At 41.2% G+C, this 22,196-nt stretch overlaps 1 protein-coding gene and 1 pseudogene across 9 annotated transcripts in view; one reads left to right on the forward strand and one right to left on the reverse strand.

The window, feature by feature from the left end:
- Gm12463 (predicted gene 12463) lies at window positions 5,969–7,019 on the reverse strand (annotated as a pseudogene).
- Zcchc7 (zinc finger, CCHC domain containing 7) overlaps window positions 10,395–22,196 on the forward strand; it is a 175,658-nt gene continuing 163,856 nt past the window's right edge. For 3 of the 9 annotated variants that reach the window (XR_003954963.1, XR_003954965.1, NM_138590.4), the window contains exons 1-2: window positions 10,396–10,529; window positions 15,687–16,311. Coding sequence is in view for 4 of the 9 variants with exons in the window: in NM_138590.4 (NP_613056.2) it covers window positions 15,711–16,311 (601 nt within the window). In the remaining 5 variants the exon portion in view is untranslated. Of the gene's footprint in view, window positions 10,534–15,686; window positions 16,593–22,196 lie in introns of those variants that run through there. The other 6 variants (XR_003954961.1, XR_003954962.1, XR_003954964.1 and 3 more) reach the window with 5 other exon arrangements.

Genomic DNA, 22,196 nt, shown 5'->3' on the forward strand with positions numbered 1-22,196 from the left:
TTATATGTAAGTACACTGTAGCTGACTTCATTCGCTCCAGAAGAGGGCATCAGATCTTGTTACAGATAGTTGTGAGCCACCATGTGGTTGCTGGGACTTTCAGAAGAGGAGTCAGTGCTCTTAACTAATCGATGAGCCATCTCTCCAGCCAACATTGATCATCAATTAAGAAAATGTCCTATAGGTCAGTTTCTCAGTATACTGGAAATAGTTATATTTCAAGACCCAGCTATATCACTCCTGGGCATATATATACCCAAAAGATTCTCCACCATCCCACAAGGACATTTGCTCAACTTTATTCATAGAAGCTTTATTCATAAGAGCCAGTCACTGGAAACAACCTAGATGCCCTTCAAGTGAAGAATGGAATGCTATTCAGCTATTAAAAACAAAGAAATCATGAATTTTGTAGGCAAATGGATGGAACTTGAGAATATCCTGAGTGAGGTAACCCTGACCCAAAAGGACATGCATAGTATCTACTCACTTATAACTGGATATTAACCATAAAATATAGGATACCCATCCAACACTCCACAGACCCAAAGAAGCTAAACAAAAAGAGAGGCCCAAGCAAGGATGCTTCTATCTCATTTAGAAGAAGGAATAAAATAGTTGTCAGAGGCAGATGGATGGAGGGAACTGGGTAGAAGAGGGGATCAGGAGGGAAATGGGGGGTGTGTTCAGGATCAAGTATGGGAAGGGACAGGAGAGATGGCCAAGACGGCCATGAGAATGAGTGGAAATCTACAAAGTGGGAAGGTGGGGGGCATCTCAAGGACTTGTCAGAAACCTGGGATGGGGGCACCCAAGAATCAATGGGGGTGACCTTAGCATTGGAGATATGGAACCTGAAGAGGCCACCTTCTGCCTGTAGCCAGGCAGAAGCCCCAGTGGAGCAATAGGGACACCAACCCACCTACAAAACTTTCAACCCCAAAATTATCCTGTCTACAAGAAATGCAGGGACAAGGGTTGAAGCAGAGACTGAAGGAATGGCTAACCAATAACCGGCCTAACTAGAGACCCATCCCATGGACAAGCACCAGTCCCTGACACTATGAGTGATACTCTGCTATGCTTCCAGACAGGAGTGTAGCATGGCTGTTCTCTGAGAGGCTCCACCCAGCAGCTGACTCAGAAGGATGCAGAGACCACAGCCAAACAGTGGATTGAGCCTGGGATTCTTATGGCAGAGTTGGGGGAAGGATCAAGGGTCCTGTGACCAACAGAGTCAACCAACCTGGACCCTTGGGGCTCTCAGAGTCTGAACTACCAACAGAAGAACATACTTGGGCTGGACCTAATCACCCCCCTCCCCGCCCTCACATATGTAGCAGCTTTTTCTTCATGTTGGTCCCAAATAACTGGAGTGGGGGCTATCCCCAAAGCTGTTGTCTGTCTGTAGGATATGTCCCTACTGCCTTGTCTGGCCTCAATAGGAAAGGATGCATGTAGCCCTGTAGAGACTTGATGTACCAGGGAGGGGAGATACTGGGGGGAGGGGTTCTACCCTCTCAGAGGAGAAGGGGAGGGGGTGACCACGATGGGGACAGAGGTTGGGATGTAGAGTGAATATTAAAGAGAGAAAAGAAGGAAGGAAGGAAGGAAGGAAGGAAGGAAGGAAGGAAGGAAGGAAGGAAGGAAGGAAGGAAGGAAGGAAGAGAAAGATGTCCTACAGGCTGGGCTATAGCTCTGTCTTATGAAGGGAGGCTATCTCTCTCTCTCTCTCCTCCCTGCCTGCCCCCCACCTTCTCTGTTGTCCAGGTAGGATTTCTGGATTTCTCTGTGTAGCACTGGGTGTCCTAGAACTTGTTCTGTAGACTAGGCTGGTTTCAAACTCAGAGATCCTCCTGGCTCTGTCTTCTGAGTGCTGGGATTAAATGTGTGTTATACTTGGAGTTATTTTCTTAACTGAGCCTTTCTCTTCTCAGATGACTTTAGCTTGTGTCAAGTTGACATAAAGCTATATAGCACAATGTAAGAATATCGCAGGGGGCTAAGAACAGTAGTTGCTCTTCCAGAGGACCCAGATTCACATGTGGTGCACAGACATATGGACACAGGGCAGTCATACACATAAAAAAGATAAATCCTTTTTAAAAGATTACTGTAAATCTAAAGAGCTCACAGTGATGAAATATTTATCAATATTCTATGACAGCTTCAAAAGAGCTGAAGCAGAAGCTCAGTAAATCAATAAATACACATATTTCCTATTACAAGTTACCACACATTATTTAATGAGTTGTTTATTGACAAGCATTATATTTGTACCCAATTTTTACTATTACCATATAATTTGAGTGTGTGCAAAATACTCTCCCACTGAGCTCTGTTTCCAGCCCTAATGGTTCTCACATACATTAAAATGGAAATAGTTTCATGAGTTAACACTCATTACTGAGTCCTTGAGACCTAGGTTTTGAGGGGTACAGTTCCAACTAGGAGTAACAGCAAGGGGGAATGGAGTCTGTGACATACTAGTCCCTTATCCCTAGGACTTTGTTGTAATGAAAATATTATCATATATATAACTTAATTTATGGTATATGCATTTTTTACATTTCAGTCTCCAGGAAAAATTAAAAGTCATCTATCTATATGAATGTCCAAATTTTCAAGGAAGATTTCATAGTCTGGTTGAAAATTGTGTGCTCTCTCCATCACCTTGCAATTTGAAGAGCTGCAGAATCATGAATAATACAAAAGCACGTTAAAACTTTTCAGCAAAATCCAGATGGGTACCGATGTCATTGAGAATTCCCAAGAATCACCTTGATTACAGCTTTGGACTTAGGAGCCTGAATTGATTATCACTTAGCCCAGTGTATCAGCTTTAAGTGATAACTGCTGCTGAGATCATATTGACACCTACATTTTCTTTAAGACTGTACAAGCATTAAGCCTGTATTTGGGCAAATGAAAAGCACCCAAACTCTAAAGGGTAAACACCCTGTCATTCGTGCTAGCCTTCTGTGTCTGCTGCATCTTAGAAGTAGTGGTGAGGCTGAAGCTGATGGATTGCAAACTGGAAGCCAGCTTATTGTACTCTAGCTGGGAACTTGCAAATCGCTTCTGCATTTTGGATTTTTTGTTCCTTCTTTTGAAAAATGGGGAGGGAATGTGTTGGATTAGACAGACACTTTCAATGATGACCCTGGGGTTTCTGATTGTTCTCTCGGCTCACTAGATGAAGCTGATGCTAAAATACCAGAGCCATGGTAGGTTTCACACAGGTAGACAGAAGGTATCATATCCTCACATTCTTGTTTAGATGGCGGGCAAGTGTGTATTGAGTCAGTCACTTATCATTCCCGCCCCGCTCCCACCTCACATTACAGTCCGGACCCTCAGAGCCACCAGCTGTTTCTCCACAAACTTGTCAAGTCTCCTCTATTTCTTTGCCAGAAGAATCTTCTGTCTTCTTGGTCTTGAAAGCCCATTCTATATATTTCCCCCTTGTATTAGGGTTCTCTAGAGTCACAGAACTTATGGGTAGTCCCTATATAGTAAAGGAATTTGTTGACGACTTATAGTCTGCAGTCCAACAATGGTCAGCAGCAGTTGTGAATGGAAGTCCAAGGATCTAGCAGTTGTTCAGTTCCACAAGGCAAGCCGGCGAAGGAGAGATAGAGTCTTCCTTCTTCCAATGTCCTTATGTAGGTCTCCAGCAGGTGTAGCCCAGATTAAAGGTGTGTGCCACCACACTTTTAATCCCAGATGACCTTGAACTCGGAGATCTCCCTGTCTTAATCTTCTGGAGTTCATAGCCACTATGCCTCAAGTCTCCATACCAAGATCCAGGTCAGAAACTTGTATCTCCCAGCTTGCAGATTAGTATCACTGGTGAGCCTTCCAATTCTAGATTCTAGTTCATTCCAGATATAGTCAAGTTGACAACCAGGAATAGTCACTACACCCCTTTTAATCTTATATTTCAGTATAACTTCAGGTTTAGAAAAAAAAATGTCCAAGTAGAACAAATATTCTTGTAGACCTTGTAACCTAGCATCCTCTCAAATGTCAGTTTCTTTCCGGATTCTACCCGGTCACAGTTCATGCTGCAGCAATCCAGTTCCAGAACTTCATGCCCCTTTATTCCAGATTCTTCCGGGTGCATATGAGAGAGAGAGAGAGAGAGAGAGAGAGAGAGAGAGAGAGAGAGAGAGAGAGAGAAAGCAAAGGCATTGTACACTCCACAATGCAAATACGAAAACCAGGAGAACAGTGTGGATTCAGTACTGTCATCTTGAATGTGGCTAAAGGCCCTAACGTCCTGTTTATAGAAAACAAACAAACAAACAACCCAGATCACACAATACATGTTTATAATAGGTCTTCGGGGGAGGGGCTGTAGTATAGCACAGCCCCTGGGTCTCTTCTGTCCTGACATTGATTCTTTGCTCCTTTCTTCTTCCCTGTCTCCTCCTTTGGTTCCTCCCCATCCCTGCTTTTCATCCTCCTCCCACGCCAGGGATGGAACTCAGGGCCTCTCATACCAGCTAGGCAAACACTCTGAGTGAGCTACCTCCCCAGCCCTGACATTGATGCTTATGAAGAGAGTTGAATATTTGACACAGTATTTGACTATCTTCTCAGGGCTATAGGGATATTTTTAAATGATGTGGGAATACCACAGAAGTGATGAAGGGAAATCACTGGCTCTCTCTCTTTCATGAAATCCTTTATCCCTCACTTCTACTCTTCCCCCCACTAAGAGGGAGATAATTGCTGTGATTCACTGCACATATGTGTTTTAATAAAATAGTAAGTATATAAAGAACTTTGCCCTTTTTATCCACTTAACTCTATGTCTTGGATCTTCCCATGATCTCTCCAGTGTCGACTCATTTCTCTTTATGGGGTCTTGTTGCCATTTCCAATTGTATCGATATACTATCAATTGTTTTGTTCCTTACTCATCAATATTTTCCATTTTGGAAATCAAAATATTTTGTTGTCTTGTTTGTTTGGTTGGTTTTGGACTTGGTCTTTCTATGTAGCCTTGGCTGTCCTGGAACTCATTATGTAGATGAAGCTAGCCTCGAACTCAGAGATCTGCCTGCCTCTGCCTCCCAAGTGCTGGCATTAAAGACGTGTGCCAGCACCCATCCTAACTGTCACAAACACCTTATTCAGGAAAAAATAAAGATATCACTTTTACCCTTATAATATAAATACAAAAATCAGGAAAACAGCTCACTTATCATTTAGATATATACTTTCAAATAGCTTTTGTAAAAACATATTTTCAGTTTGTATTCCCATGCACTGCATATAATTTCACTTTTCTGATTGTTAGTGATGCTGAGTACCTCTTATCACACATGCTCCATACCCTTTTGGGTATGTGAGTTGCCAGTTAATGCTTTTTTGCGGCTGTAATGGTGTATTTTCTTTTTCTGATTGACTGCTTGTTTGTTCAGCTCTCATTCAATTGTTCCCTCCGTGAAGCTTTTCACTTTCCATGGGCTGCTGTGTCCTCCTCTGCTTCCCCACAGCATTGCTTATACATTCTCTAGTGTATGTGGCATATACACTTGTTCTGTGTTCATGTGTGTGTGTGTGTGTGTGTGTGTGTGTGTGTGTGCATGTGCATATCCACAAGAGAGAAAGAAAGAGTGAGAGCAAGAGAGGGAGGGAGGGTGTTGACAATGTATATTTTCCTCAGTCTTCTCTACCTCTGATTTGGAGACCTGGGCTCACTCAGTCTGAAGCTTAGCAATTCAGCTAGGCTTGCTGGCCAATGAACTCAAGGAACCTGTCCATCTTCCCTTCCCCCACTCTTGCATTGCACACATGCTGTCAAGTCCAGCTTCATGCTTATGTAGCAAGCACTTACTAACCGAGACTTCTCAGTCTGAATTTTAACTATTGTGAATTTTCCTCTGTGTGTGTGTGTGTGTGTGTGTGACCTATCTCTGTAACATGTGTAAGCTTTCTGGTTTTGTCTCCATTTCTTTTTTTTTTTTTTTTTTTTGATGCTAAAGTAATCAGTTTTAATTAACATCATTTCATAAAAGAGAAAACAAGCGAACCACATACACTAACAAACAGAGCCTGGAGACCTTCCTGAAGAAATACATAGGGATAGAGACGGACAGGGCTCAGGAAGCCCCCTGAACACAGCGAGGCAGCACCCTTCGAGAGTGTTCCCTGACCCAGGGGTGCTTCAGGACTTGGGCCAGGCTCAGCCGCTCTGAAGGATGGTACCTAAGAAGCTTGGAGATCAAGTCCTGGGCTCCTGCAGGCACTGATGAAGGAAACTTAAAATCCACCTGGCGGATGCGTCTGTATGTCTCACTGGAGGTGCTGCTCTCAAAGGGTGGCTTCCCCACCAGCAGCTCATAGCAGAGCACCCCAATGCACCACAGATCAACCATCTCATTGTACGGTTTCTGCGCTATCATTTCCGGGGGCAAGTAGTCCAGAGTCCCACACATTGTCTTTCTCCTGAGAGAGGGGGTATGCACAGACCACCCAAAGTCTGAGATCTTCACCTCACCATTGAGGCCCAGCAGGAGATTCTCTGGCTTGATGTCCCTGTGAATCACCTTCTTCTCATGGCAGTAGGTCAGGGCATCTGACAACTCCTGTATTATCGTGGCTGTACGCTGCTGGTCCAACTTCTGATGTCTCTGAAGCTCCTTATAGAGCTCTCCTCCTGGAGCATACTCCAGAATTAAGTATATCCGAGTGTCATCATAGAAGTAGTTGTACAGGCGAAGGATGTTCCGGTGTTGTAGGTGTGCCTGGATCTCCACTTCCCTGCGAAGTTGGTGCTCCAATCCCTCCTTCTCTATCTCAGACTTGAAGAGGACCTTCAGGGCCACGATGAAATGATTTTCCTTGAGCCGAGCCAAGTACACACGCCCAAATTTCCCCCTGCCCAGAGGACGCCCGATTTCAAAGTCATTGATGGTGAAATGCTTCCTGGTTGAGGTGCTGGGCTCCATCTGGCCAGTAGCTAAGGAAAGAGAGAAGAAAAACGGGTCTGGTGATGCTCAATAGCAACCCTAGTCTGTGGGACTTGTCTCCATTTCTTTAGAAGATTTATTTTTATTTCTCTGTGCAGGTGTGTGCCTGTGTGACTGTCTGCTATGTGTACGCAGGCATCTGCAGAAGTCAGGAGAGGGCATCAAATCACATGGGGCTGAAATTACAGGCAGCTGTTACAGAACTGCCAAGGGGCTGCTGGGAACTGAACTCTGGTCCTCAGGAAGACCAGTAGGCACTCACCTGCTGAGCCATCTCTTCAGTCCCCGTTCTGATTTCTTGGGCTTTTCACTTTCGAACAATCCTTTACTTTTAGACAAGGCTATCTAAACATTGTCTTTAAAAAATTTTAATGAATATTTTGCTTTCTGTAGGTGTTGTGCCAGTTGTAAACATCAAAAGACAACATTAGAACTTGTACTCTCAAGTAGTTTTACAGCCCAGCCTAGCTGGGATAGAGCTATGAGAACAGTGAGAGGGAGGTTCATACAATGGGTAGGAAATCCTATAAGCCCATCCTGTGTGTGTGAATGAAGTTTCTCTGAAGGCTTGGGATTTTAACAGAAGAGACTAAGAGAACACTGGACGGGCAGAGGGTACTTCGCAGGCAGAGGGGGTTGCTATGAAGACACAGATGTGGGAGAGCATCATGCGTTAGCAGCTAACTGCTCAGAATTCAGCATGTTAGTTAATGACACCCCATTGCTTTGAGCTGATATGGGTTTACTTTGCATATATGTGTATACACATGCACGTGTCTCACCAGAGGTCAGAGGATAATCTATGGGAGTCAGTCATCTCCTTCCACCACTTCAGTTTCAGAAATCAAACTCAGGTGGTCAGGCTCAGCAGGAAGTGACCTCACCCACTGAACTATCCCTCAGTCCTCCACCTTTTAAGGTATTTTGTTGGCTGCATGAGTAACAGTGAGAGGCGAGGCCACAGCCATTAAGGGTTATGCTCATTAGCTTTACATTCTCAAGAGAAACAAGGTAAAGGAGCAGCATATTTATTCTGGCTCACACCTCTCTCTTTATCCCCTTCTAACTCTGTCTGGGTGCTTAGTTTCCCTGGATGGTAGGTACAGCTCACATTTAGGTCCTGACCTAACTCCCTCACTGAAAATATGCTCACAGGATACCCAGAAGGGTTCATCAGTGCTTTTCAGTTTGATTAAGCTGATAAACTCAAGATTAAGCAGTATTCACTACTTCTGGCAGTTAGAAATCTGTTCATCTGAGTCGGTTTCTCCTTTTTTGTAAATAGAAATTAACACTAATAATAAAAATAATCACTGAGCACGGTGGCACACGCCTTTAGTCTCAGAAGCTCAGCAGGCAGATCTCTGAGTTCAAGGCCTGTATGGTCTGTATAGAGAGTTCCAGAACAGCCAGGACTACACAGTAAAGAGATCTTGTCTCAAACAACCAAACACACATAATAAAAAAAAGTTAGGTTTTTAAGGTTAGGTTAGGTTGCACCAACTTGCAATCCCAGTACTTGAGTTTAAGGCTGGACTAAGCTCTGTAGTAAAACCTAAAAAACTAGCAAAAGGGGCAGCAAAACAATATTGTTATGAATGGGGGTACCTGGTGGGTACTTAGCTCATGCCAAGGCATATTCCTGAGTAATTATGCCATGCAACAGATCTGGTATAAAAGAGGTTTCCTGGGGGAAGGGAGAGGACTGAGGACCTGGGACAGGGTAGGAAAGGGTATAGAGGCAGGCAGGGGCCACGAGGGCAAGAGGTAGGGGGACCTCTGAGGACAGACGGGGGAGAGGGAACTCTGAAAACAGAGAGGGGGGAGGGGAAAAAAGAAAAAGGAGAGGACATATGAGATTATGGAACACACAGAGAGCCGGGTGGCCAGCAGTCCTTTTATAGGTCCTCTAATCCCTTGCTCGGTCCCTGGGAGGAGTCTAGTGAAATCACCTGTAAGCTAACAATATACTAAGAGGAGTTATTATGGCCCTTGATTAAAAATTCAGTCTTTTAATACACACATACACACACACAAACACACACACAGCATTCCTTTGGCACATATTCCCTGAACTGTCCAAACATGTGACCTACTTCTATACCACTTTTTCTATCCCCCAAATAGGTTTTTCAATTTTGCCTTTTTATAGTGTCTTGTCCCTTTCTTTCCTAGCACATAACCATAATGCTAATCGAATTTTGTAATTATTTTCAAACTCCTAATACTGTAACAAGACCTTAAAATTCTTCTACTTTATCTGGACTTTCTAGAACAGCCTGACATTTTCCTGAAACTCTTCCCCCAACCCCCCTATAATTTAGTTTAAGTAAATATAAGCTTAGTTTTCTAATAACGTAGAAGGCTGACAGCTTGGCTCTAATATGTTCAATAAATGTTGGCAAAAAGATTTAAAATCAAACTCATCTATCAGGGATGTTGTCAGTACCTAATTCGGTATTTGTAAAGTTGCTTAGATGAACTTATGTTTGTTTGTGTTTGACTGTGACAAGGTCTTAAGTAGCTCAGGCTATCTTTGACTGCTCCACGTTGCTAAGGATGAACTTGAATTCCTTATTTTCCTTTTTCCACCTCCTCTGTACTAGGCTGCTTATGTGGTGGAACTTAAAAATGAACCCAGGGCCTTCTATGCGGTAAGCAAGCACTTTACCAACTGGGTTACACGTCCAACCTCATAATTAAAGTTTTTTTGTTTTTTTGTTTTTTCTTAAAGGTGTGACCAAGGGAACCAATGCTGGAGGCCGTGAACACCGTCTCCTAGTACCAGAAAGAACAGCATTTACTCCGTGTTGCAGGAGTGCAGCTCTTCACGGTTCACAAACAGTTAACAAGGCGGAAGCACCTCCGAGTGCACTTTACAACCTAAGGTGAGAAAAGCCGTGCGGTCACTATTCCCACTAGCGGAAAAACCAAAACCCAAACCAGACACTCTCAAAAATGCCTCTTCCCGCGCTGGCATTATCAAGGTCCCTCTCCGAAGTCACCTACTAACCCTAAATCCCCTACTAACTCTGACCTCCACCCGGAAAAGGGGCCGATTTGCTCTGCGCCACGTGTTACTACGAGGGCGTCACCCAGAGCTAGAAAAGAGACAGCCCCTGCCGACCGGACCAAGGTATCATGGGAATTGTAGTTTTCTTTCCAACACGGGAGTAAGTGAACTCGCACTTACTTTTGCCCTTCAAGTAGCTTCTATTTAGTATAACTCATAAGATAAAAATATGCACCATAATTTTTTCAGCCGAGATTTCTTTTCGAAAGGAAGGATGAAGAAAAAAAGAACAAAACCAAACACAAAGTTTATAGGCGGAGAAAACAAAGGGTTAATAAGCGTTACGCATGCGCTCGGAGGACTCGCGGGTTGGGCGGAAGGACAGCTCCCAAGAGCTCTGTTTTCCCCGGAAGTACCTTCTCCTCCCTGGAGTCCGCGCGGACGCGGCTTCCTTACCTCATTTGTCCTCGCCCCTCCCCGTTCCTCTACGCGTTTCGGTTCCTGGTTGGTGCTTCCTGGTCGCGGCCGCGGCAGTGAGTATGTGTGTGACGGACCCCGAGCTGTCCCGCGGCCGGGGGACCCCTTCCCCTCTCCGCCTCGCCCGCGGAGCTGTGGAACTAATGCGTGCCCCTCTCTGGCCTTCCCCTCCCGGTCCTTCGGGGCTCAGCGCAGTGCAGCGCAGCAAATGGCCTCTCAGCTCCGTGCCGCCCCACGCGGCTCAGTGACCGGGCTGGGGTTTGGCGGCCCGAGACCAGGGCTTGGGCAAGGCTGGGCGGCGATGGCCTTGACGGGCACGTCTTCTCTGTCGGCGTTACTCCACCGCCTCCCACGGTTCACCCGTCCTGGGGAGGTGGGCCAGTCCCGAAATGTGGAGGTCTCCCTTCGCTGAGGGGAACCTGGCCCTCAAGGATGCGTCCAGTCGGGGGCCACCTTAAGCTGGTGCTGTCAAGTAGCCGCTTCACGAGTAGACACAAAGAATCTGGGAACTATGCCCCATTCCTTATATAAAACCAGGGTATCCTAAGATGATCCTCTGCCCCCGCGCCCGCACACCCTAACAGCAGACAGTTGTAGTCAATTTTACTGTGGGGAAATCGAGGTTGGGAGTTGGCAGCCCCCAGTTCCAGCCATCACTGATTAGCTGCCGACGCTCAGAATACCTTTAGGTCGAGTTTACTGTGATTTCAAGTCTCAGGGTTGAATGAAGGAAACTTTTTTTTTTTTTTTTTTTTTTTTTTTTTGAGACAGGGTTTCTCTGTATAGTCTTGGCTGTCCTGGAACTCACTTTGTAGACCAGGCTGGCCTCGAACTCAGAAATTCGCCTACCTCTGCCTCCAGAGTGCTGGGATTAAAGGGGTGAGCCACCACGCCCGGCAGAAGGAAACTTTTAAGGGCCTTTTTTAGCCCATTGGATAATTTTTTTCCTGAGCCTGTTTTTCCCAAGTATAAAATCACCCTTAATTTAATGACTAGGCTCCCTTCAAAAGCTCTCGACTTGGTGTTGAACATTTAGACCTTAAATTGCAGCGTGTGTATTTAAGACGGTGTTGTGCTTTAGGGACAGTTAATTATTGTCATTTAGTCAGAGGATGGGGAATGATCTGAGGGAAGAATTGGAAGTGAAAATTGTATGAAAACTACACGATTAACAGTGCATGGGACAAATAGGAGAAGCACTGTTTCCAGCAGAGTCCAAAGAGTAGTTAGAAGTTAACATCAGTAAATTTAGCATGCATTTCTGACATGGAGACAAGCCCATTGTTTCTCTCTTTGATGGTCCCATTTGGATTCCTTACCTCCTTTGATTGGAAGTGACAGTAACATTTGAAAAAGGGGCAGACATTTTAACTTTTGTAATTGGTTTTGTTTCTGCCTTCACTGAATCTCAGTAGCACACTGAGATTCTTGTAAGTTATAAACCTAAGTGGAGAATAAACTATTAGTCATTTTATCCATTGACAACTGTGGATTTAAAAATTCAGCCCTCAAGGTGGGGTCCAGCCCCAGGTAGAACACTGGCTTAGCATGTCCAGGCCCCTGGATATAGTCCCCAGCACCATCAAATGAATAAGACCAAATTTGGGATTTAAATCTACCTCAGATGACCTATAGCACCCAGAAAGAAGCTCTAAGCTGGAAATACTTTGAAAGAAAATTAAGAGCAAAGCGTCTAGAATGACTAGTAGGTAATCTTTTAAGGGGGAATATTGGCTTTTAAGTCTTGGTAAATTCTGGAAACCTAATTAACCTTTGTTAGTTTAAAGAAATTCAATGACTGTCCCCCCCCCCCAAAAAAAAAAAACCACAGTGAGTGGTTTTATATTCTTTCTTTAGATAAGCTTCTTTTCCACTTCTGATATTTTAGATTTTAAAATGTGATCAGTCTTCTGAGTTGCTGTGCTTTGATAACATCTTTTGTTTATTTACTCTTTGGGGATGGGTTCTAGGGGTTAAGACAGGAACTTCTGACCAAATGCTAGGATTATTGTGTGTCCCTGTGCCCTACCACACAGAACTTTGATAAAGTTTAAGTACCAGTTAGGTTCTTAAATAGTAAATTTGTAAGTTTAAATGTCTACTACTCCTTTTAATTAAAATGTCTGTTTCAGGTTTGTATTCCCTGTGGAAAGTTAATGTATATGTCAGATAAATGTAGGTGTTTAGCCAGTACACATATAGCAGTATTTGTAGTGATGATTAGCTTAGATCAGGAACATGTAAATCATGCTAGCCGAGTTCTTAACCAAGTGTCCAGCCTTAGGGAGGCCTCCTTGTGTCTTTGGACCTGTTTCTTCAAATGTTTCTAAAGGGAGTTTTGTGAAAACAATCCAGCAGGTACTTTTTAGATGTAAATGTTTGTCAGAAACATGTGTTAGCTGGTTAAGTATGCTCAGTAAAAAGCTGAGAAAGCCTTCTGCGTCAAAAAGCGTGTGTGTGCACATGCAGATACACATGCAGATTCATACTCATCCTTGAGTATACTTTTTAAAAATTAAGTGAATTTGATTGAAATTAACGTTGTAACAAACCAAAACAGCTTGAGGCAAACCTTAACTTTGGCATATATGAGCTATATAAATATAAAAGCGTATGTTATGCCAGAACACAGTTTTCAAGTACAGAAGGAACAAAATCCTCTTAACTGCCATAGGGGTTAAATTGTTAAATTCATTTTTCTACCTTTCATGGGAAGAGATAAATCCTTAGACCCAAAGAAGTCCGTTTTTATTATGGCTCTGTAGTTTATTTTTGGCATATATTCACAGGTGTGCCTATGGCTCTATTCTTAATCCCTTTCCTTTGGGATGGCTCCAAGAGTGGTACAAATTTGTAACTCTGTAATTTAGCTCTTTCATTTTTTTTTTTTTTTTCCTGTCTGCCCTGGAATTAGGTTTTATCTTAAGTCCACACTGGATCCTCTGGATGGGTCCACTGAGGATTTTGAAGGAAGCATAATTCCTTGACTTCTTTTAGAATTAATTTACCTATTAAATAAAAAAAGGAAAGAATTCATCTTTCATTTGAAGTCCTCTGAGGCTAACATTTCAATATAAACCGATAAATGTCATGAGCATTATTATTCAGACAGCCACATTCCTCTGGAATGACAATAACAGCATAGAACTTGAAAATAACTTGAAAGATCACATGGAGGGAGCAAGTACATTATAGCCTTTAAAGGAAAAAGAAATTAATTGTGTTTTGTTCTGTTTTGGTTTATTTTGAAATAGTATCTTCTAGCTCAGACTGACCTTGGAATTTACTGTGTAGCTAAGGATAGTCTGGAACTCTGTATCTTCTTGCTTCCATCTGGAATTACACCAGAAGTCATTTATTTCTGGAAAACAACACCCAAACTCTAGCTTGAGTGTATACTTTTTTGGCTCTTAGATTCCTGGAGTCTGCTGGTTCTCTTAACAAAACAGACAAAACACCTTGAAGTTCTGGCAGAAACGCAAACCTAGGAAAACAAAGATTGTTTCTTAATTGTATTTGTAAAGCTGAAAGTGGAAGGAAGAGTAAGTTGGCACTGTTACTTTTGTCTAGGGTGCTCCTGGTGTTTAGACAAGCGTGATTTCCTTTCCTCAGAACTGTTATTTTGATCAGCATTCCATTGGTAGATAATTGAAACCTCTACTGTGTAGATTTTTGGTTAGTGTTTTGGAATAAAGACAACTGAGAAATTATTCTATCACAATGTCTATGTTCTAAGCATTTGTTAGGCTTTTTCGGGGGAGGGGGGCCGCTAAAAAACAAAGGCTTAATGATAGAAGTCATGTTTTCAAACATTTATAAACATCTCCAAATAGCTGTTTGGCTTGGCTATTGTGATCTATTTAACAAAGTGAACAAGGTCCCTGCCTTCCTGGAATTGTGATCTATACTTCTGGGACGTTTACATTGAATAAGTAATTAGAAATGTGGTGAGTGTTTTATAAAGTACCATGGAAGCCTCTGAAATAGAGCACTTAATTCTTTCTGATGGGAAATACTATTAAGCCTGAGTTGAAAGATGCAGGGGATTTTATAGATGCTTAGCAGAAATTTTTTTTTTAGACATATATTCCCAAAGCTGTGATTTTTGTCTCAATTTTAGTTATTTAGAAAAATTGTGTTTTCAAATGCAGTTTTATAACTAGCATTGGAATAAACATTACCACAGGGTAGGTTATTATTATAGTAAAGGCAGTAATAGTTCTTGCAGCATTGGGAATGAACCCTGGGGTCATCTCACATGGAGGCTCACACATTATTCCTGGGCCCTTGTCTGTTTTAAATTGAGAGTAAACACACACACTCACAGTAGGTGTGAAGAGAGTTTTCTCTTGTATGAGAAGGTGTACCTGAGAAGAAGTGATAGAGAATGAAAGGAGAGATGGAGGGAGGAAGGTGGATGGAGGCAGGTGGTTCTTAGGTTACTGCTGTGCCCTTTTTTTTTTTTTTTTGCAGTACAATACACTTCTCTCTTTTTTTCTTTAAAAAATGTTGATAGAGCTAGACAACTTGGCATACTTTAATTCCAGCATGCAGACGGTTGAGGCAGGAGGATCACTTTTAGTTCAAGGTTAGCCTGGTGTCTGTTATAACAACACTGTTTTAAAAAAAGAGAAGAGGAATAAAAGATGAATGGAATGGGGAGAGATACTTTTAGGCGTCTTAACATTTTAGAGAACAAGTGTTCACTGCCTAGCACTGGATCTCAACCTGTGTCCTTTCAAGGATGCCTTTAGGATATTTGAATTGATACAGTTCAGTCTGTTGGTAGCAATTCTTGTTTGAAAGGTCTAAGGATCGGACTAGTGCATCAATCAGTTCTCAACCTGTGTGTCACAATCCCTTTGGGGGTCGAACAACTCGCATATCAGGTAGCCTGCATATTAGATATTTACATTAAAATTCATAACTAGCAAAATTACAGTTATGAAGTAGCAGCAATAGTTTTATGGTTGGGGTCATTTCAGCATGAGGAACCCTACTAAAGGGTCTCAGCATTAGGAAGGTTGAGAACCACTGTTCTAGTGGGCAATAACAGGGCTTATAAATGCGTGGAAAAGTGTATTCTTAAGGAAAAAACATTTTAGCATGTTGGGAGAAGTGGTGATCTTCAAAGTCAGCTCTGGGCTAATAGGTACTTACTGAACAAGATTTCAACTTTTAAAACTATTCTCATATGACTTTCTCGTTTACAGCATTAAGGCAACTGACTTTCCATAATGTTTGGTGGCTATGAGACTATAGAAGCATTTGAAGATGATCTTTATCGTGATGATTCATCTAGTGAACTGAGTGTTGATAGTGAGGTGGAATTTCAGCTCTACAGCCAAGTCCATTATGCCCAGAGTATACATAATGCCAACAAGGAGGAAGGATATGAGGAAAAGAACTGTGAGAATTCGGAAACAGTGAGTAGTCAACCAAATCAGAAGAACTTAATCGTCCTTTCAGATAGTGAGGTCATCCAGCTATCTGATACATCAGAGGTCATCACATTATCTGATGAAGATAGTATTTATAGATGTAAAAGAAAAAATATTGAAGTCCAAGCGGAAGAAAAGACCCAGAGCCCTGCTACTTCTCATTCTAATAAAGTGGCTCAGAAATGCAAGAGGAATAATAAGAAGCCTAAACCTGAAGAGAGGCCAGGTGTGATCCGAGAGGTCATGATCATAGAGGTCAGTTCAAATGAGGAGGAAGAAAGTACCACTTCAGAGAACGAAAATGTGGAAAGCTGGATGCTCCTGGGGTCTGAGGAAGATGGTAAAGACAATGACATCCTTCTCAACTTGGTGGGGTGTGAGACCGCTGGTGCTGAAGGTTAGTGTCGTATTGACTGTTTTGAAAAGTACTAACATCTTTATTAAAGGAGGACTACTTTTCCTAGATAAAAGACCAGTAGGGTCTCATCTATTTAATTTCATTTTTTGGTTTTATTTACATGAGACTCACTAGCTTAGTGGTTCTTTTTCTGAACATGATAAAGAATATATTAAAGTGTCGAAGAAACTGCTTCTATAAGCAAATTTTTAGCGTTTCTTCTTATTTGGCTCAAGTCATTCTAGATGGAAATCTTCGTTCTTTTCTGTCTGCGAACACAGGTGAGTACTCTACCTACATGGCTTTGTGATCTTATTTGGCCAACTCTTTGGAATGCCTCTATAATGCCTGAATAAGTGTTTGCTTATTCAGGAGTTAGCCAGATAACCAGCATGTGGAATATCTAGGTCACAGAAGGCAGAAGATACAGGATTGATATCTCAGGAACTGCAGATCTAGTAGCAGGAGATAGGACAGGCTTAAATTTTGCAGTGGACTGTAGGAGAAAATATAAACTTTAAGCACCACATTCTTGAAGGTGCAACTTTTGGTGTTAAGTTTTGTCCCCTCTGTTACGTATAGCCATCTAATATCAGTGAATAGTTTTAAAAGTTCCCTTCATTCTCTTCCTTTACGCCAGGGCTTTCACAAGCTTCCTCATTGGTCTTCTTTTACCTGCCCTGCACACTAGTAGTCTTCAGATGTTTTGTGACTCCTGGTACTTTACTGGTGTTTCAAAACCTTATTGCCTCTCTTCTGTTTTCTGAAGAAATGATGGCATTAAATATAAATCATTCTTGGATCTCCAAAGGAATGGTAAATTTTTTTTTTTTTTTAAGGAATCAGGTGGGCAATATTTTAGAACTCCAGGCTATAAAGTTTTTTTTTTTAACTATTCAACCTATTTGTTGGAAAGTTGCCTTCCATACTACTTAAAGAAATGGGCACCGAGGATGTAGCTCATTTGAATCCATGTCTAGCATGTGTGAAGGCCTGGGTTTGGTCTCTGACACCATATCGATCAGTTGTGGTGATGTACACCTGTGTCCCCGTATTTGGGAGGTGGTGGAAGCAGGAGGACCAGGAGTTAAAGGTCAGCCATGGTTATATAGCAAGTTAGAGGCCAGCCTCAAATACATGAGATCCAGTCTTAGAAAGAATAGGAAGATTTGGGGGTGGCTGTTCCAACAGGATCTTACTTAGAAAACGGGGCTAGCACAAGCTATAGTTTGATGAGCCTTGGGATTTGACAGCCATAATAATAATAATAATAATGATAATGATAATAATAATAATAATATAGCAGTTATACAGCCAAATCAAATTAATTTCTGCCTAAATAAGGGAGAAATGATAGTTTTTAGGCAGAAGGGAAGAAACTTTTAGAGACTAAGCTGGTTTGCTAGGTCAGGGAAGTTTTGTAAGATGAGATTGGCTACATATGTTATTAGTCTTAAAAGTTAACTGCCAAATCTAATATTTGTAGAGATAGAGAAGAAAGTTATACATTCTGATGGATTGAAATGGATGAGGGAACAATATAAGCTTGTACGATTTTCTTGGGGGGAGGGAAATGAGAGGTGGCTGTGGAAAGGATGCGTGCTGTAGATACTCTTTGGTAGTAGATCTTGGTATTTGCAAGATAAAATCCTTTTAGAACAGTTGACAGGTCTCACTATGACTATAGTTCTATTTTTTGTATCTGGTAATGGAGAAAATGTGTGTTTATAAAGAGTTGTTAATACTCTCCTAAAGACTTTGTATTTTACTATCACAATACTGTACCTTGGTTAATGCACATGTATGGGAGGTGGTCTTTATATAATGTATGACGTGGCACCTAAGCTGTTGCTAATTGTCTATCTCCCCAGGAGTTCTGAGCTTGGAATTCATTAAGCTAACACATCAACATAAAAGAATAAAGATTGCTTAGAAGTAGTGTTCAGTCACAATTAGGATAATATGAATGTAGTAAACTCATTTTAAAGCATTCTGTTGTTTTGGTAATATTTGGGTCTAAAGATCCCCTCAACTAGTTTCTATTCATGTTCCTGTGTGTGTGTGTGTGTGCACACACACATATACATATATATATATTTTTTTTTTCTTAGTATCTCCATTTGGTGCCTTTATTGTAAATCTGAAACCTTGTTTTAGATTTAGCATACTGAAGCTAAAGTTTGTTTTTATTTTGTAACAGGTCTCTGCTGGTTTAAGGATCTGCAGAGATGGTAAAAGCTAACTGCAGTATTTAGATAATTTCTGAAAACATAAACTAGGCATTGACTTTATGAAAGAACTTGAAATGGGAAAGGGTGGCCCTGAGAAAGAGACGTTGCTGATGCTATGGACCTAAAGAGGAAGTGGCTGGATGGACTTGATGTGGCACTGGCCTTGGAGCATGGTGTGGGGGCAAAGCTGCCTTTCTCCTGTTGGATGGTGAGGAAATCTGGTTGGAGAGAAGGTTTCTATAAGAGAGGATCAAAGGCAAGTTTGTGGCTAGAAAAGATACACACAAGGAGAAGGCTTATTTATTTGGTAATTTTTTTATTATATATTATATAAAAGTGTTTTTATAAAAACACTTTTAGTTTTTATTTGTATATATATGTGCACATGCAAGCATGGGTGTGCGTAAGTTTGGACATGTGAGTACTGTGGCACACTTGTGGAGACCAGAGAACAACTTAAAAGAATTAATTCTCTCCTTCTACCATGTGGGTCCTCAGAGTCTGTGTTGTTTCCTACTAAGCTGCCTCACCAGTTCACTAAAATGTGTAAGTGTTGGGGCATGACAAGGAAAGGTGGAGCTAATGGAGCTAAGTCTGAGAACCCTGAGAAAAAGAGATGCTTCAAATACAGATTGGCATAAGAACATAGAAATGTACATATTTTAAACTAGACACCAATTGTTTCATTGAAGAGACTAATACAGTAAGAAACTGAGTTAATTTTATAGAAGTCTCAGCCATTGGAGTTAAGTCTTAGAAAATTCTGATAATGTCACTGAAATTTTGTGGTTTATAAATGAGTACAATTATTGAAATTGAACTATCACATAAGTATGGAAGACTATATAAATGCATACGTATTCTGCATTTTCTCTCTAGATATATTTTCACAGATAGAGGATTCATAGTTGCTATGGATTTTTAGCAATCTCAATATACACATTTTCTATCATTAAGAACCTCTACATTTTCGAAGGAAGGACTTTATAACATTTTCTCTTTGGTCTATTCCAGATGCCAGTATCACTGTTGTTGAACTTTGAGGCTGCTGTTCAATAAAATGAGGGGTACTTAATACTACCTTTGTGATATGATGATTTGCCTGAGAACTGAGAGGGCTGTTGAGGGACTAGGAGGCAGTACTGTATGCAACACATATGCTAGATAAGGGATGATTCTCGAAAGCCAGTATGGGAGGATAGTGTAAGATGTTGCCAAGCTACTCAGAATGGGGTACAGCTTGAAATTTACTGCACTGGTTATTCCTGGAACTTTCCATTTAATATTTTTTCAGATTGTAGTTGACCATGTGTAACACACTCTGGAGACCAAACCATGGATAGATAGAGAGGGCTTCTGTGTTAGAAAAGCATGTCTGTTGTTGGGAGAGAAGAAACCGAAAGAAACAAGCATGTTTTCATTGCTGTAGTGAGTGGCAACCTTTGTTTGCATAAGACAGCGAAATAATAAAGACAATAAGTGCTTTAGGAATTGTTTTCCTTGGATTAAAAAGAGGACATTTTAACTGTAGGAAGAATGGTTAATTTTTGGTCTAGGTCTTTATTAAGGATGGAATGTTGTAATGAACTCCAGAGTCCTGTAACCCAGCTTCAACAGTGACTCACAGCTGACACCGGCCTTAGAGCTTGGAACTGATGCTTTCTTTCTTTCTATCTGCAGTTACATGCTTCTATCACTATTCTGAAGCAGAACGTAGATAGAATGTTATTTCACTCATATATACAGTGTCTGTTTCACTCTGTAAATCTTTCTGAAAAGAAATTCATTTAAAAAAATGTAATTATTATCACTCCCAAAAAATTTGCGAATAACTTTTATCATCAAATGCCCAGTGAGAATCACAGGCTAACTCTCAGTTTTTTCCCTTAGAGTTAATTTGAGTCATTTCTGATCTGTGTGTTGCAAGTTGTTGCTGATTTTAGTGTCCTTTCATTTATAAGCTACCCTTTATCTCCTCTCCTTTCTTTTTAATTTTTTTGTAATGTGGTTTCACTAATTGGATTGCTTTCCATCTAGAATTTCCTATATCCATTTTGTTTAATATTTCTTATTGTATTTCCTACTTCCTATGGCTTGTTTTCCTTTTATTTACCTTTGATACATAGGCTCATCTGTTTCATTTTGCTTTTGATATGTTTATTTTCAATTACCTTTTAAAAATGTATAATTTTTTTTAGATTATAGTATAATTACATTCTTTCTCTTCTCCCTTTCCTCCCTTCAGTCCTTCCCATGTTTACCAATCAATCACTTGCTCTCTTTCAAATATATGCCCTTTCCCTTAATTGTTGTTATGTATGCGTGTTGCTGTTATGTATATATGTTGTATCCCTAAATATAATAAATGCAACTTACTTGCCCATATAATGTTACTTTTATGTATGTGTTAAGGGTGAACATTGGAGGGTCAATTGCTTTGCTGTGCCTTGAAGAAAACTATTATCTCCCACTCTCAGTTGCCTGTAGTTCTCTTTAGGGTTGAGGCTTCATGCTCACTCTTACACTCCTACCCCTCCACTTAAGCATGTCTTTTGTTTTCCTTGTTCAGCTCCTGTTTAGGCAGTCATGTTGGTGAGACTTTATGAGTATAGCTTCTAGGCATTCCTAGGAGACAGTCTCACAGTAAATCCCCTAATCCTCTGGCGGTCACAATCTTTCTACCTCCTCTTCCAGTGATCCTGGAGCCTTAGGTGCAGGAGTAGATGTACTGTAGATGTATTCATTGGGACTGGGCTCCACAGCTCTGCATTTTAATTGCTGATGTAGGTTTCTGTAATGGTCTCTGTCTGTTGCAAAAAGATGCTTCCTTTTATTGTGGGTATGAGGATAAATATTTAGAGTGTAGTTAGGGATTATATGGGTAAAGATTATCTTTTTAAAATTTAATTTTACCTTAAAGTTATATAAATAATTTAGTTTTTTTTTAATTAGGTATTTATTTCATTTACATTTCCAATGCTATCCCAAAAGTCCCCCACCCGCTCCCCCACCCACTCCCACTTCTTGGCCCTGGCGTTCCCTTGTACTGAGGCAGATAAAGTTTACACGACCAATGGGCCTCTCTTTCCACTGATGGCCGACTAGGCCATCTTCTGATACATATGCAGCTAGAGACACGAGCTCCGGGGGGTACTGGGTAGTTCATATTGTTGTTCCACCTATAGGATTGCAGATCCCTTTAGCTCCTTGGTTACTTTCTCTAGCTCCTCCATTGAGGCCCTGTGATCCATCCAACAGATGACTGTGAGCATCCACTTCTGTGTTTGCTAGGCCCCGGCATAGTCTCACAAGAGACAGCCATATCTGGGTCCTTTCAGCAAAATCTTGCTAGTGTATGCAATGGTGTCAGCGAAATAATTTAGTTTTATATAATTATAAAATCAATAAAATAAGGTAAAGCCCATTCAGATAAGCCTATTTTTTTAAGTCTCCACCTTGATCCTGCTCTTTCCCTCATGGATACAGGTTAAGGAAAAAAACAAAATAAGACAGTGCTTTGTCCTTATGTTAAAATAAAAACAAGCAAGACCCAGGTATATATCTTTATGATCTCTCTTTCCCTTTGTTAATTAGGATATATTATCATACTATTCTACCTTTTTTTTTTTTTTTTTTTTTTGGTTTTTCAAGACA

The sequence above is a fragment of the Mus musculus genome, chromosome 4, assembly GCF_000001635.26.
Source record: "Mus musculus strain C57BL/6J chromosome 4, GRCm38.p6 C57BL/6J".
In the NCBI taxonomy this organism is placed as follows: Eukaryota; Metazoa; Chordata; class Mammalia; order Rodentia; family Muridae; genus Mus; species Mus musculus.